General features: G+C 45.7%; 1 protein-coding gene across 1 annotated transcript; it reads left to right on the forward strand.

Moving 5' to 3' along the window:
• The first annotated feature begins 845 nt into the window (after nucleotides 1-845).
• LOC145640281 (uncharacterized) lies at nucleotides 846-16,225 on the forward strand. Its single transcript, XM_081691581.1, has 6 exons — nucleotides 846-1,206; nucleotides 1,362-1,574; nucleotides 1,668-2,401; nucleotides 14,374-14,535; nucleotides 14,711-15,263; nucleotides 15,591-16,225. Exons 1-6 carry the CDS (start codon nucleotides 846-848, stop codon nucleotides 16,223-16,225), a joined length of 2,658 nt encoding a protein of 885 aa, XP_081547707.1.
• Nucleotides 16,226-17,811: the final 1,586 nt, after the last annotated feature.

The following is a 17,811-nucleotide window of genomic DNA, read 5'->3' on the forward strand; positions in this document are numbered from 1 at the left end:
AGCGCACAACTGGAATTTCCTGCCCGAATCAGAAAGTGTCCATAAATTCCCTTTCCCTTTGGACACACGAAGATGATCCCACTCTTTTGATTGCTCGTCACTACTCGGACTTCGAGAAAGACTGTTGAAAACCTTGAAGCCTAAGGAATCTCTACATGGGAAAGGAAACATCTACAACAACATGGTGACCTCTATCTTACCCTCCATCAAGAAGGATGAATAAAAGGGGTAGTATGACAATCGTAAACCAAGCATTTTTTTTCTCTTTATGTTTTCTTTTGGTACAAAGAACTACGTACAGCTTGATCCCCTAAAACACTATTTCATGATCATACACAAAATTGTACTTGCACGCACATTATTATTGGGGTACGTAGGCAACTCTGATCGAGTGCAGCTGTTTCAAAAAAAAAACCTCCTTCTTCCGTTTTGAACTATGACGGGTCTGATTCTCCAAAAAAAAGAGAGAAGAAAAAAAATGTGAAAATATAAAAAATCTATCTGGAGATACGTAGGCAGCCTTATGGCGCGACCCGAAATAATTAAAAAGTTTTTTTTTTGGAAATGAACACCCCACTAACTTATCTAACTTAATAGACGTCCTTTAAATGTTTACCAAAATCTTTTTTTTTTCGCATGCATTTTTGCATTTATCGTTTACTTTTTTTTTAATTATTTTCAAAAAAAAGGAGGAAATCCTAATCTTCGGTATGTAATGTTTAGGTATCCTTTGCCAACCAATGACCAACCAAACTCGAAAATCTACTCTACCCTCGGATTCCATTCAAGAAATCCAAGATCCAATACCACAAACACTTACTAGAGGACTTCAATTGATGTTGAAAATGGGTTATGTTCTAGGAGCTGGTTTAGGACGAAACGGTGAAGGCATGAGGCACCCAATCCCAATAATCGATAAGCGAAATCGTCATGGTTTGGGCTTCGATGAGAACATGGGTTCTAAGGTTATGAAAAAGAATTCTCTCACCTTGAATGGGCAATTTGTGTTGCAAAATGACACTGAGCCATTTTATGAGTTTCCTGAACCTTGGTATGACTTGGATAAAGAGAAAATTCTCCCTGGGTTAGAAATTTTCTTTGCAAAAGCAAGGAATGAAGAATTTATTAAGAAATGGTTTGATAAGAAACCAGTATTTAAGAAAGATTTTGATTGGGCTGACCATCTAAAGCAAGGAGTTCTAAGAGGCTTGTTTTCATCAATTTCTGATTATGAAGTCCGATTGGATCCCATTACGCTTATTACTCCAATAAAAACAGAAGTTGAAAACAATATCCGATCCGAAACTCGAGAACAATTCCTTTTTTCCCTAAACTATATACTTTTCAATCTTCTATCTCAGACGGTTATGAAACCGATAGCTCATCAACTAGCCAATCATCTATCCATACACTGCCTGATGTCCCATATCATGAAGATATCGATAAAATTACTTGTAAACATATTTGCGTACAAGAAATTGATCTTGATCATGAAGCATTTTCTAATAATGAACTTTTCAATGAACCTAAATCATGCGTGACACCCATGGAAGAGTCTATAACTATAAACATAGGTACGGATAATGATGTAAAAGAAGTCAAGATATGATCCTCCCTTTCCCTCGATGAACAAAATGCATTTATTATATTACTTAAAGAATATGTAGATGTGTTTGCATGGTCTTATGCTGATATGCCTGATGTCAATCGTAGCATTGCTGAACATCGTATACCACTCTATCCCGATAGCAATCCAAAGCAACAAAAGCTTCGTAGAATGAAACCGGAAGTTAGTCTCAAAGTTAAGGAGGAAATTCAAAAGCAGCTTGATGCCAACTTCGTCAAACCAATTAAGCATCCGGAATGGCTGGCGAATGTGGTGGTAGTGCCTAAAAAAGATGGAAGGGTTAGAGTGTGCATTGATTTTAGGGATTTAAATTCAGCATCACCAAAAGACTATTTTCCTTTGCCCCACATTAATGTTCTGGTTGATAACACTGCTGGACACGCCATGTTCTCATTCATGGACGGATTCTCGGGATATAATCAGGTACTTATGTCAGAAGAGGACATGTCCAAAACTTCTTTTATTATCCCATGGGGAACCTTTTGTTATAGAGCAATGCCCTTTGGATTAAAGAATGCTGGGCCAACCTATCAACGGGCTCCAACGACGATTTTGCATGACCTCATCCACGATATTGTGGAGGTTTATGTTGATGACATGATTGTCAAAAGTCATGATCATGAGACGCACCTTGATGCTTTAAAATCATTCTTCGATAGAATTAGGAAATACAATATGAGATTGAATCCTCAGAAATGTGTATTTGGAGTAACTTCGGGAAAACTTCTAGGCTTCGTCGTAAGTCAAGACGGAATTAAGGTTGATTATGACAAGGTAAAGGCCATACAAGAGCTTCCTCCGCCAAGGACGGAAAAGGAGATTCGGGGATTTCTTGGTAGAATTCAATATATTAGTAGGTTCATATCGCAATTGACAACCCGGTGTGAACCTATATTCAAGTTACTTAAAAAAAATGTTCTTACAAAATGGAATGACGAATGTCAAGCCTCATTTGATTCAATGAAAGAATACCTCTCCTATCCTCCGGTTTTAATGCCGCCGAAACCGGGGTAGCCCTTGATATTATATCTTACTATTATGGAAACAGCCATGTGTTTTGGGTGTTTTTGTCCCTCGGGAGAGTTACAACACGAAGTATGATCCGGCCGAGCTGTACCTGCAAAATAACGGAGACTCCGGGTGATTGGAGCTCCGCCTCCGACGGTCAAGTTAGTAACTTGAAAAGGAATAAAGAGTACGGAAATTTAGGTGGGAATCTGCTTGGATTCCAAGCTCAGGTGTTTCTCTGATGTAAGAGAATGCAAAGGTAATAAATGGTCAAAAAACGTGTCCTCGAAATGAGGGATATCTCCCTATTTATAGGGTCTTTGGGAATTGTGCCCCTGATTAGGTCACTGAACCCTAATCATTGGTGGGCTGCGCCGTTTTGCGGCATTCTCGGGATTTGGGCCTGAAGGCCGCCTTTTCCCTTGCTTTCTGGAATGACACGTGTCAAGCAGGGATTAGTTCATTTTAAACCAATCGGAGGCCGACACGTGTCAGCTTCTGATTGGGCCACGCGGCAGGGTAAGATTACCCTAAACATTTGCCCCTCACAGATGTGATGTGGCACGCCACGTGGCATCTGTGACACATGTCACGCTTCGGTTGGTGGTAATTTTACCGTTACAGAGTAACCGTTCACCTTACCGGTAATTTACGGAAATGCCCCCATATTTACCCTCTATATCTAGCCGTTTTACCCTCATAATTTTGTACGTTTACAAAAATTTTCTAGAGAGAAAAACTTTGAGAGCAGAAGTCATCCGTTTGAGTCAGGCGCGAGCAAGAAACTTTGTTCTTCCGCAACCCAGCCGGACCCGCCTTCCTTCAGATATCAAATCCAAAGGTACCGTCTCTGTCTCTCTCAGCTCTTTTCTTTTTTCACCGCTTGTACATATTTCTTGCAATAAATGGATGCATCACCAACACACACGGCACAGCCTAGGTTAGAGTCCAGCCGGTCACCAGGGACGGCTGAGTCTAGGACTGGGAGTGCCGGCTCGGGGTGTTGGGACCACCCTTTGCCATGGATTCCGACCAGTTATGTGTCTGTGCAGGACACCATGGCTCGGACAATGCAGACGACCACTGATCCAAATTACAGAAGCGAAGGCTCAGGCGGCCAAATGCCTGAGGGAGAAACGTCTGGTCAGGGAGACCAGACGGCTCTGGAGAGATCCCCTCCGCGCGCCCCTTCAACCCCTGCTGACTCTTTCTAGAGTGTGACCAAGGCGGCGACGAGGCCGCCTCTGCCCCCATGGACCAAAGTGAGGGGGAGACGGAGAGTGACAGCTCTGCCTCTACCTCTGAGAGCAGCGATGACTTGCCCCCTCTTCCGGATAGCGAGGAGGAAGAAAGGAAAAAGTGGAGTGAGAAGGACGATCCCTTCAGCATCCACGTCTCCTCCAAAGACCGGATCCAAATGGGGGAGAACTTAGAGAACTTTAAGAAAATGCACCCGCTTGGAGACGGGTATAAGATCCGGGTGCCGCCTGAGCTGGGCACCATCGCTTGGGGGGATGATCAAGAGAACGCCAACAACTATTTTGGCTATTATGAGGCGGCGTTCAAAGCCGGCCTTCGCTTCCCCCTTCACCAGGCGGTGAAGGCAATTTTGAGAGGCTACGGCCTTAGGCTCTGGCAACTTACCCCCAACTCCTGGACCAACATTTTGGGGTATGTTGCCGCCTGCGAGTTCCAAGGGCTTAACCCCGGCTGGGAGGCTTTTGCAAGCATGCACTACCTCAGTAGGAGCCCAGGCGGCTGGAGGGTGTGGTACACTCTAACCACGCAGCCGCAATATATGATGACCTTGGACAAGGTCTCCAAATTCGATGGCAGGAAACACAGGTTCTACCTGATGTCAGCCCCAACCAGACGGGAAAACTATGAATTCCGTCTATACAATAAGAAGCCTGACTTGTTGGGCAGGAAGTGCGCTCTTCCCCGGATCCCAGAGGAAGACTTTGACAAAATAATTGAGGCAGACTTTTTCGGCCTCACAGACGCAACTCTGTCAACCGGGGAAACAATAAAAGTCCCTAAAAACTGGATTCCCAAGAGCGACTGGTTCAGGGATGAATGTTTCTTAGCCGCCTGCGGGCTAGGGCACATGTTTAATAAACGTATGCACCTGAGTTCATACCGTCTGTAGTATTTTTCTATCGGTATTGATTTATGATTTTGACCAATTTCTTTCTTTTTGCAGAAGAAGCACTAAACATGCTGCAGACGGAGAAAACTCCCAAGCGGTCTTCTGCAGCCATCCGCAAAGAGCTTGCGGAGAAAGCTACGGCCGAGCTCAGGGCCAAGGTATTGAGCGCCTGACCCTTTCTTAAGTTTATTTTATAAACTGTCTTGCCCGGATACTAACCTTTACTTGTTTATTTTCACAGGGGGGAGAAGTTGGGAAATTGTTTGAGAAGAATCTCAAACGGGCTAGAGAGGAGGCCCCAGTCGTTCTCAATAAAATGAAAAAGTCTGCCTCTGCGTCAACTCCTGGCGCCTCAGCCGGGGCTAAGACGATGCGGATAGCGGGGCGACTCGAGAAGGTAGGCGGCAGCCTGTGCCTTGATCTTGCCAACCCCTCAGCAGCCACGGGGTTCACCACGCCTGCAAGCGTTTCCCGCTTGGCCGGCTCTGAAGGTAAGAACCCTTTTGAATCCCCGCTTGAGCTGGGGTGGCCTTTACGGGTGAAATCCCACTCCCAACAGACGTCCTCCTTAGACGGTCGGCAACAGATAGGTGCTGCCTTAGTTTCGCACTCATCACGTATTGATTGTGGTGCAGATCAATCTCCCCGCTGGCCAGACGTCCAGATGCACGCCAAGGCCATGCTGGATGCCGTCCGGAAGAGGGATAAGGACAATATCCCTGGGATAGAGACGTTCAATCTTGAACGCATTCTATCCCTTCTGGCTGAGGTAAGAAACTTGTCAATTCAATGTTATTATTTTTTTTTTCAAGTAATTATCCCGCCTGCTTTTTGCAGGCCATGCTGCGGGTGGACAGGCTCAAACGTCCTTATTCCCGCAAACGGGAAGAGGTAAAAAAGGCCAAGAAGTCCGCCATAGACGCTGATAATATTGCTTTCCACTCAACTATCGTAAATGAACTTGAAACTAAAGCAATAATTATGACACAGGCGTCTAAAATCCAGCAGCTGGAGCTAGATCTGAAGGCGGCCGACCAGCGGGTAACGGATGCTGAGACGGCCAAGAAGGGGGCGGAGGAGGCCCAGAAGAAAGTAGACGAGAGCGCCAAACAGGCTGAAGAGGCGCTCAAGAAGGCCCAGGCGGACCTTGGCAAACTGAAATCCAGGGTTGAGAGGCTGGAGAAGGATGCTGCTCAAGCTCAGAAGAACTTTGCAACAACCTTAGAGGCGGAGCAAAACCGCCTTGTTGCTGAAAGTGATGCTGACAACGACGCCCGTATGAAGATTGCTTGGGCTGCCTTGTATCCAGACGCTGATTATAGCATCTGGACAATGGCACACAGCTATGCCGAGTACGTGGTGTACTTGAGAGAGCAAGGTGAGCCAGAGCCTGCCTCCTTTGAAGCCTGGCTCAGCAATAATGAGCCGTCCGCGCCTGAGCTTCCTGGTCCCGGCAAAGCACATCAAATTCTCTCAGATGATGAGGAGAAGGGGGAGAACCAGGAGGCTCCGTCTGCAGGCCAGAAGTGACTTTTCAGCGGCAGTATGCCAATCTTTGCTTTTGTCTTTTTCTCTTATTCAGCGGCTGTATGCCAAAACTTGCTTTTTCCGGCCTGCGTGCCGAGTATTCTTGTATTTACCGGCTGTGGAGCCGTGTTAATTAACAATTTCTTTCTCCCGGACGAGGTCCGGTTAACATTTGATCCATTCCAACCGTTTGGTTGGATGAACTTTTATGAATTGCACCGACTAAGTCGGTTTTGATTATTTTGCATTTGAATTTTTAATTTTTGCCTATCTTATGAAAAGCATGCGGCGATTCTTTGCCTAACTAGTCAATAGTCTGGCTATCCTTGCCCCTGGACGGCTGTGTGATTGGTTTCAGTTGGAGCTGGTTGATTGGCTTGAAAACGTCTGATGCTGCAAAGAGCATGATATGTTTGTAAGTCAATCAATCACAGTAGTGATTGCCCCAAACCAAGTGCACAGCCGTACACCCACAAGCGTTTCGGTCACTACCCAGACGGGTTACGCCCGTCTTGGTAGAGATTTCATAGCCATTGAACTCTTGCCCCAATTGGGGTGAGGTGCAATTTTGGAATGGATAACCTAAGTGAGAACTTCAGCCGGTGACCGACTGATGCCTATGGGCATCCGGTATTTAGGGACTTATTCGTTCTTCGTAGGTTATTTCGGTCAGACGGCTATGAGTTGACCAATTCGGTCGTTCAATTTTTGCCGTCTGCATGGATACGTAGAACCGACAGATAATCTGTTCTCTGCGACGATTGCACCCGGAGGGGTGTTGCCGGACGCCTTTGTCCATGTTGGGACAGGCGATTTTATAAAAAGAGCAACCATCCGGCCATTTTAGCCTCTAGTCTTGTTTGAGACCGGTTGTGTAGCCACTAAACGTTTTTGTGCTTAGTTTCTTAATCAGTGTTGAATTTTCACTAAGTATCGAACTTAGTTTTTTAATCAAACGAGTCTGTCTGGGTACTACCCAGGCAGATCATGCTAAGTATCAAACTTAGTTAGAAAAATGGAGAATCCGTCTGAGTATTACCCAGGCGGATCATGTTAAGTATCAAACTTAGTTAGAAAAATGGAGAATCCGTCTGAGTATTACCCAGGCGGATCATGCTAAGTATCAAACTTAGTTAGAAAAATGGAGAATCTGTCTGAGTATTACCCAGGCGGATCATGCTAAGTATCAAACTTAGTTAGAAAAATGGAGAATCCGTCTGAGTATTACCCAGGCGGACAGTTAAGCAGTTGAACAAGCAAAGTATCCAGCTTAAGTAAACAAGGGATCCGAGCATTACCCAGGCGGATAAATGTAACCTTCACTAAGTATTGAACTTAGTTAGGTAGATGGGGAATCCGCCTGGATATTACCCGGATGGATAATCAAACGATAACTCAATTTTGCAAACAAAGGCTGAATCTTCAATAATTGACTCATTGTTTACAAAGAATTACATTCTCAGAAGTAGTACTTTTTTAGATTGTCTACATTCCAAGTTCTAGGCAGGCGCCTACCATCTGGGGTCTCCAGGCGGTAGGTGCCGTCCCTTACTTCTTCATAGATCCGGTAGGGGCCTTCCCAATTTGGTGTTAGCTTTCCCAACTCATTGGCCCTACCGGTTGCCTCCATTTTTCGTAGCACTAAGTCGTCAACTTTCAAAGGACGCTTGTGTACTTTTTTGTTGTAGGCTCTAGTCATTCTCAGACGGTAAATCTCATGACGCAAGGCGGCATTGCCCCGGCGTTCTGGAAGTGAATCCAATGCCAGGCGCATTGCTTCCCAATTTGCCTCTTCATCATACATCATGACTCTGAGAGTCGGCTCGTAATGTTCGATGGGCAAGACGGCTTTAGCACCGTAAACCATGAGAAATGGGGTTTCACCGGTTGCCCCTTTCGCTGTTGTCCGGATGGCCCATAGGACATGGATTAATTCTTCTGCCCATAAGCCACCGGCTCTTTCTATTTTCTTTTTAATGCCGTCTGAGATGAGTTTGTTGAAAGCTTAAACTTGGCCGTTTGCTTGGGGCCGGCCTACAGATGCAAAATAACTTGAGATCCCCTGATCTCCCAACCAATTTTTTAGCTGAGGCGTCTCAAACTGAGGACCATTATCAAACACCATAGACATGGGTACCCTGTGCCGGGTGATAACATTCTTCCAAATGAAGGAAATGACGTCTGAGGTCTTGATGTTTTTGACCGCCTCAGCCTCAACCCACTTGGTGAAATAATCCACAGCCACCAAGATATAGTGCTTTCCGCCTGGAGCAGGCGTGTAAGGACCTAAAATGTCCATGCCCCACTTTGCAAACGGGATTGGACTGTGGATGGCCGTCAGATTAGTAGCCGGACGGTGAATAAGTTTTCCAAACTTTTGACACTTGTCACATTTTTTCACCAATTCCTTGGCGTCTGCTTCAAGAGTGGGCCAAAAGTAATGTCGTCTGGCTCTGACGGCTAGGGACCTGCCGCCTATGTGAGAGGCGCAGAATCCTGAGTGCAAGTCTTTGAGAACTTCTTTCCCCTTTTCTGGGGTGACACACTTCAACAAAGGCTTTAGAAACCCCGCCTTGAAGAGTTCTCCATTTTTCAACTCGAATCTTACAGCTTGCTTTTTCAGGACGGCTGCTTCCTGTGGCGAATCAGGAAGTGTACCGTCTGAGAGATAGGCCCGGATGCCATCCATCCAGGTAGAGCTTCGGTCTAGAGTTCCAACGGGATCCTCATAGATGCTTCTCTTTTCAAGAACTTCCCAGAAGACTGACCGAGGCGTATCATGGCAGGCGGAAGATGCTAGTTTCGACAATGCATCCGCCTGGTTATTTTCCGACCTAGGCACCTGATTCAGCCGGAATTCCTCAAGTGCCTTGGTCTCTTCTTTGACTGCCTGAAGATATTTAATCATAGCCGAATGGGTAGCCTCATAACTTCCCTCATACTGGCTAACAACCAATTGAGAATCAGAGTAGGCGTCAATTTTCATGGCCCCTGCCGCCTTACACATGCGTATGCCGGCTAGCAGGGCTTCATATTCCGCCTCATTGTTAGAGGCCTGAAACTTGAAGCGCAGTGCATATTCAAATCTGTCTCCTTCAGGAGACTCATAAATTACGCCTGCACCACAGCCGTTCTTTGTAGAGCTCCCATCTACATACACTTTCCAAACCTGATCAAGATTATCCGGAGCCACCGGACAAGTCATTTCTACAATGAATTCGGCAAACGCCTGACCTTTCACTGCCTTTCTTGGTTCGTAAGTGATTTCAAGACTTTGCATTTCAATAGCCCATTTCAACATTCTCCCGGATGAGTCCAAGGTAGACATCGGCCGCTTGAGTGGCTGGTCCGTATAGATCACCACCGGATGTGCCAAAAAATAAGGCTTCAATTTTTTGAATGCCATATACAAAGCAAGGCCAAATTTCTCAACCATGGGGTACCGGAGTTCAGCATTTTTAAGAACATGACTAATGAAGTAAACCGGGAGCTGCACGCCGTCTCTCTCAGTAAGGAGAACGGCACTGAGGGCATGGTCTGAGACGGCTAAGTACATATACAACGTCTCTCTAGGCAAAGGATTGACCAACCTAGGCAGAGAGTGCAAATGCTCTTTCAACCTCTGGAACGCCGCCTCAGCATCATCCCCCCACTCAAATCTAGTCTTCTTCCTGATTGCTTGGAAGAAGTAGAGGCATTTGTCGCCTGACCGGCTGAGGAACCTCCCCAAGGCGGCCAGGCAACCGGTGAGTCTCTGGACTTCCTTGACAGAACGGGGTGACTTCATGTCTATCACCGCCTGTATCTTTTCAGGGTAAGCCTCTATCCCCCTTTGATCAATCAGGAATCCGAGAAACTTCCCAGACTCAACACCAAAGACGCATTTCTTAGGATTTAACATAACCTTATGTCGCCTGAGGGTGGTGAATGTTTCTCGGAGATCAGCAAGGTGATCCGTCTGTAGCTTGGATTTGACTATCATGTCATCAATGTACGCCTCCACATTCCTCCCAATCTGATTAATGAAGACCGTATTAATCATCCGTTGGAAAGTGGCAGGCGCATTTTTCAAGCCAAACGACATCACAGTATAACAAAATAGCCCCTGATCAGTGACGAAGGCCGTCTTCTCTTGATCTTTCTTCCACAGGGGTATCTGATGGAAGCCGGAGTAGGCATCCATAAAGCTCATCAAGGCGTGACCGGCTGTTGAATCGACCAGACTGTCGATCTTTGGAAGCGGGTAACTGTCCTTTGGACACGCCTTGTTGAGGTCTGTGTAGTTAACACACATGCGCCAGGTCCCATTCGGTTTCTTAACAAGGACCACATTGGCCACCCAGTCGGGAAAATTACAGGGCCGGATGAACCTGGCGTCTAGCAGCTTTTTGACTTCGGCAGCTGCCGCCTGACTTCTTTCCTCGCCGTGGTTTCTTTTCTTTTGCCGGATGGGCTTCTTTTTGGGGTCCACGGCGAGCTTGTGGACAGCAAGATCCGGGCTGACGCCTGGCATCTCTTCCACTTCAAAGGCAAAAATGTCTTTGAATTCTTTCAACAGAAGGTGCAAGCTTGCACCCAAGGTAGCATGAGCTACCGTCCCAACCTTAACAGTACGTTCTGGACGGCTGTCGTCCAGAACGAGATCAATGCTTTCACCAGCCGGTTGGGGACGGAGCTCGTCTGACCGTTCACCGGTCAATGATTGCTATTTTTTCTCTTTCTTCACCTCCACCGGCAGGGGAGCCTTTCTTTTCTTCCCGGCTGCTGATGGGGCGGGAACTGGGTTGGCATCCTTGACGTTGTCAAGGTCTATTGGTTCCTGGCCGCCTGGGGTCACTGTATCTCGGACGGCTGAGAGATAACACTCTCGGGCCGTCTTCTGATCCCCATTCAAGGAACCAACAGAGCCGTCATCCCTCTCATATTTGATGAGCATGAGAGACGGGATGATTACGGCCTTGGCTACGTTGAGGGTTGGCCTGCCAAGGATGATGTTATAGGCGGTCAATTCCTCAACGACCAAGAATCTGACGACCATATGTCGTCCCTGGCCTTTCTCTCCCAGCCGGATGGGTAAGTCAATTCTCCCGGCTGGGTAGACCATCCCACCTCCAAAACCAACCAAGGGGTGGGTGACCGGATGCATGCTGCCGACGTTGTATTTCAGCTTTTGCAGGCACCGGAGGCTGATGATGTCTGATGAGCTGCCGGTGTCTATAAGGATCCGCCCAACCAGCTGGTTGGCAACCTTACATTCGATAACGACCGGTGATCAACACGTCTGGGAAGGAGGAGCTGGCTTCCGCCTGCTCATCATCATCTTTGTCCATCTTTCGAAGATGGCTCTTGGTGCCCCGGATGGTAGGGCCACCACATGAGAACCCGCCTGCTATGGTGTAGACCGGCTCCTTGTCGGTATCCGAGCTACTAGCATGCTGGGGGGTAGTCTTGGAGGACTGACCCTTGTTTTTCTTTTTTGCCCCGGCTGGGGACTTAGAAATGTAGGACTTTAGCAGCCCTTTGTCAGCTAGACGGTCCAACGCCCCCTGAAGACTAAACCAGTCGTTGGTGTCATGGCCAACTTCCTCATGGAACTGACAAAATTTATTTTTGTTCCGTGACTGGACGGAACTCTTCATAGGATTCGGCTTCTCAATGGACAGCCGGTCCTTTACCTCCATGAGGATGGAGTTGCAATCTTTGTTAAACTCGTACTTGGGGACGTACGGCTTAAACTCTTTCTTTTTCTTCTGGGACGGCTGGTCAGACTCAGTAACCGCCCATACTTCTTTTCTTTTCTTGCTCTCTTCTTTGTTTTTGGTCGGCTGAGCTGACCGGCTGACTTTCTGTTTGTCGGACTTCTTAGAGTCCGACTGGCTACCAGGAGAGCAGAGGTCGGTAGCTTGGATGTAGCTTTCCGCCTCCCTCAGGGCCGCCTGTAAGGTGAAAGCCCCTTTTCTGACGAGGTCGAACTTAAAAGTCGACCCGTCTCTCAGACCCTTGAAAAAGTCTGTAAAAGCTACCTCGTCAGACAGTCCTTGAATCTGAATTCTTATCAGATTGAACCGCCTGACATATGAGCGCAGCCCTTCTTTCTTTCCCTGCTTAACAGTGCTCAAATCAAGGCTCGTTTTCTTAGCAGGGATGTTCATTGAGAAGTTGGAAGCAAACAGGAAGGCAAGCTTCCTGAAGCTGTCTATGGACCCGGCTGGCAGGTTGCCAAACCATTGTTGGGCAATGCCCTTCAATGTAGCCGGGAAGCATCGACACCAGGCGGCATCGTCCAACCCCTGCAGATACATGAGGTTGGTGTAAGCCATGAGGTGGTCTTCCGGATTGGTGGTGCCATCATAGGTACCAACCAACACATTCTTAACCTTGGACGGCTATGCCGCCTCGGTTATCTCCCGAGTGAACGCAGAAGGTTGTTCACCCAGGCGCAGCAGACGAAGCTGCCAGTCCAATGGCTGGACATTTGGATATGCCGCCTGACCCCCATAGAAGGTCGGTTGCATGAAGTGAAGAGGATACTGCCCGTAAGCCGGAGAAGGCACATACAGGACAGCTCCAATCATATGAGGGCCAGAATGGACGGTATTACCGCCCGACTGACTCTCATGCAAGGAGGGTGCACTCCCTGCAGAAATGTTGTTGAAGCTGTCTGGAAAGTTCGACGTTAAAGCTGACTCAAACAGCGATTGATTTCTCTTCTGGTTAATAATTTCCCGGGCATCAGAAGTTGGTTTTTTACTTCTCACCGGCTGTTGGGGCCGGCGAGTGTTATTGGTGTTCCTCCCAGGAAGGAGAATCTTCGACCAATCAATGGTCCCGGCTGCCTTCTCCTTTGGATGAGGAGTGGGCTGCCGGTTTCTGACTGACTTCCCCTTCTCTGGAGGAGTCTTCTTAGCCGACTGACCTTTACTTGGGCCAGCCCGGCTTTTTGTGATCAGCTCTGTAATTTCACCCTTGAAACTAGTCATGAACCTCATGAGTTCGTCTCGGGTGACAGGGGCTGATCTAGCTGCCGTTTGGGTTGCCCCTTCCGGCTGCCCAGTGGGTCTGCTCGGACCCGCCTAGGAGGCGCCCCGCTCCAGAGTCTCTCTGGGCCGGATGCGCTTGACTCTGAGAGAGCCATCCTCGGCTGTAGAGGTTTCGACCTGAGGATCCTCATCCTCCTCATGGTCTGTAAAAACTTTTGGGTCTTCACCCAGACGGTTAGGTGGCACAAACTCTTGAACCATCTTCGAGGTACTCTCCCCACAGACGGCGCCAAATGTTTTGGGTGTTTTTGTCCCTCGGGAGAGTTACAACACGAAGTATGATCCGGCCGAGCTGTACCTGCAAAATAACGGAGACTCCGGGTGATTGGAGCTCCGCCTCCGACGGTCAAGTTAGTAACTTGAAAAGGAATAAAGAGTACGGAAATTTAGGTGGGAATCTGCTTGGATTCCAAGCTCAGGTGTTTCTCTGATGTAAGAGAATGCAGAGGTAATGAATGGTAAAAAAACGTGTCCTCGAAATGAGGGATATCTCCCTATTTATAGGGTCTTTGGGAATTGTGCCCCTGATTAGGTCACTGAACCCTAATCATTGGTGGGCTGCGCCGTTTTGCGGCATTCTCGGGATTTGGGCTTGAAGGCCGCCTTTTCCCTTGCTTTCTGGAATGACACGTGTCAAGTAGGGATTAGTTCATTTTAAACCAATCGGAGGCTAACACGTGTCAGCTTCTGATTGGGCCACGCGGCAGGGTAAGATTACCCTAAACACCATGGGAGCTCTTTTGGCACAATACCAAGAGGGTACAAGGAAGGAAATAGCTATCTACTACCTCAGTAAAAAGTTCCTTGAGTATGAAACTAGATACATTCCTTTAGAAAGAGCTTGCATTGCCCTTATTTACGCAACAAAGAAGCTTCGACATTATTTGCAAGCACATACTACTTATCTGGTTTCGAGGTTAGATCCAATCAATTACATTTTTGAGAAGCCAATCTTGAGTGAAAGAATAGCAAGGTGGCATGCGACATTGTAAGAATTTGACATTCAGTGTGTGAATCAAAAGTCTGTCAAAGGGAGGGCTATATCTGAAGCTTTGGCTGATGGACCTATATCGGGTGATGAATTTGATGATGATTTTCTAGATGAACATATTTTCTGTCTTAGTACGTCACAATGGAAGATGTATTTCGATGGAGCCTCAAATAGAAGGGGCAATGGTGCAGGAGTATTATTGATTGATCCATAAGGAGTACATATTCCCTTCGTTGTGAAGCTTAGTTTCCCAACGACGAATAACACGGCTGAATATGAAGCCTGCATCTATGGAATCAAAGCGGCATTAGTAGCTGGTGCAAAAAAATCTCACAGTATACAGTGATTCTTATCTCATAATTTCCCAGACTATTGGAGCTTGGAAAGTTCAGGACGAAAGGTTGCAAATGTACACGGAGTATCTTCAACAATTTATCCCATTCTTTGAAGAAATAGAGTTCAAAGATCTCCCTCGCGAACAAAACAGTTTCACCGATGCTTTGGCAAATCTGGCGGAAAATTTAACTTGGGACGATGATGTGAAGGTACAGTCGGTAACAATTGTAGAAAAAGAAATTCCAGTGGTTAATTTTAAACCAAAAATTGCTTTATTAACCCAAGAAGATGATGAGGATGCTTGGTATACTGATGTTAAGAAGTATTTAATTGATAGAGAATATCCTGAAGGAAGTCACAAGAAGGATCAATTGGCTATTCGAAGGCTAGCTTCTCATTTCACAATATTGAAAGGTTTGTTGTATCATAAGAGTTTCGATGGAAATTTGCAATTATGCATCGATGGGGAGCAGACACAAAGGATCATGGAAGAGGTACATGGGGGAGAATGTGGGCCTCACATGAATGAACGAATGCTTGCTCGGAAGATTCTGCGAGCAGGGTATTGTTGGACCACTTTGGAAAGTGATTTCATCCATTTCGTAGGAACATGCAAAAAATGTCAGCTATTTGCAAACCTTAATCATATGCCGCCAGTTAGCCTGAATAATTTTACTTCTCCATGGCCTTTTTCCAGCTGGGGCATAGATATCATTGGGCAAATACATTCTAAAGCTTCGAACGGGCATCAATATATATTGGTTGCTGTCGATTATTTTTTGAAATGGGTGGAGGCATCATCATATTCGAAACTAGGGGCAAAACAAGTTTCAAAATTTGTAATCAATAACATTATATGTCGGTATGGGGTACCTTTTGAAATTATTTCCGACAATGGTTCGCAATTTGAAGGCCATCTCAAAGAAACCCTTGAGAAGTACAAAATCAGACATCACCAATCATCACCATATCGTCCTCAAACCAATGGAGCTGTTGAATCAGCTAACAAAACCATCAAGACGATAATCGCCAAGATGACAGATAGGGCTCGAGAATGGCCCGATAAACTTCCCTACGCACTTTGGGGATACAGAATTTCCATTCGAACACCAACTGGGACTACTCCATATTCTTTGGTATATGGAATGGATCCGCTTCTTCCAATCGAAACGGAGATTCAATCGCTTCGCGTAATGAATGAAAGCGAGATATCTGAAGAACAATGGTTTAAAGAACGATATGATGAACTTTCTTTGGCAAGTGAACGAAGGTTACAAGCCCTTCACAACATTCAAATTCATCAAAGACGCATTGCTCGGGCTTTTAATAAAAAGGTCAGGGAAAGGAATATCCAAGAGGGAGATTTGGTACTTAAGGAAAATCGAGCACCGATTCATGATCCACGTGGAAAGTTCAAGCCCAACTGGTCTGGTCCTTTCCTGGTCAAACATCTTACACCAGCAGGAGCAGTAAAATTGATGGATCTTTATGGAAATGAATTTGTTCATTTCACCAACCTTGATCAGTTAAAAAAGTATTATGCTTGATTAGTATGGTGTTGTATTTATAGGATTCGCAAAAAAAAAAAAAAAAAAAACGTGAATCTCCTACTAGCTCTAGATAGTTATGTGTATCATGTTAAAAATTAGATTTCATGCATGTTTGCATTGCATGCTTAAGGGTCATGTAGAAATATTCATTATTATTAAAAGATCATGATCAAGGCAATACTTAACAAAATATGATTACAACAAACATTCATTTTTTTATTATTATTTGATCATAACACAAACTCTCTCGGTTTTTGGCGAGATTACATCCATTTTTAACCATGGAAACAACAACCACATACACCATACCCAAGAGACCAATGCCTTCGGATACAATTTCTTCTTTTAGAATTGAAAATACATAAGCAAGGGAAACACAAAATACAAATTCTGAAGTACAAATAACGAAATCCCTCTAAGGATTTATTCAAGCATCACCCTCGAGGTCCTCCAACAACCATGTTGTATAGGACGCGGTTGGAACATCATCTTCGAGGACTGAAAGTGCTGGAAGCATTCATGCAAATTGCCATACACGGGATGACGCCCTAAGAGCTTCCACACTACCAATTTCATAAGTGGTACAAGGTACCACTGGGAGCTCATGGAGCTCTAGGAGTCGTTGGAGTTGGCCCGCTTGTCTCAAGCATCTCCAAGGAAGATAGAATGTGACGCGACACAATCCTGGAAGTTGAACACCTCTGCGCCTGCTAGTGCTAATTGTTATGGAATTTATGTTGAGAAATGAAATGATCCATTCCACATCAGCTACGGCAAAGACGTCTACCCATCCACCATGATTGCAACATTGACGAAATATAGGAAAAAAGCCTCTCTCCCGAATATGTCGGGTTTGGTAAGGAGTTCGAAAAGGTGGTCTAGACAGCTTGAATTTCTCGCATAACCAAAGTTGAAGCACAATTGGACACCCTTTAACAAAACCACCTGGATTTTGTTTCAGATGGTCAAGCCCCATCATAATTTCCCCTAGGATAAGAGGCCCTAAACGGTTCCCTGACTCAATCTGTGACAACAAAGAAAGGCAACGAACATGACAGGAAAATAATGATTCCTTGAGTAAAACAAGGCCGAGCAATAAAAAGATGCAAGCTCTTTCTTGGCACTTTTTGAAGTCCTCATTGTTGGAAAATTCCCAATGAGATAAAGAGAAGGTTTTAAGGAAGTTCCCTAAAATTAAAATGTCAAGCAGGCGATAATTGCTTTCTATATTTAATGGTATACCTAGCAAATCCCTCATAACCGCATTAGTTGCCCTTGGATCAGCAGGTGTAATCACACGGCCTTCTTTATGAAGGCCAAGTAAACCCTCCACTTCTTTTAGAAGATGAATCATTTCCGTCTCTCCAAAGCGAAAAATATGGCGTTCTTCATCCCAAAATTCAACAGCAGCATGAATCATATCATACCGAGGTTGAATAACTAGGAGAGGGGTGATGGTTCTAGTAAAGACACTTGTAGAAGGGGAAAGACGAGGTGGAGAAATGTTTTCTATCACCCCTTGTAGTTGGAGCTTTCTAGCTCCACCGATTTCATTGAATTCTTGAAACATGACATTCATTTTT

The sequence above is a fragment of the Chenopodium album genome, chromosome 7, assembly GCF_948465745.1.
Source record: "Chenopodium album chromosome 7, dcCheAlbu1.1, whole genome shotgun sequence".
Classification (NCBI taxonomy): domain Eukaryota; kingdom Viridiplantae; phylum Streptophyta; class Magnoliopsida; order Caryophyllales; family Amaranthaceae; genus Chenopodium; species Chenopodium album.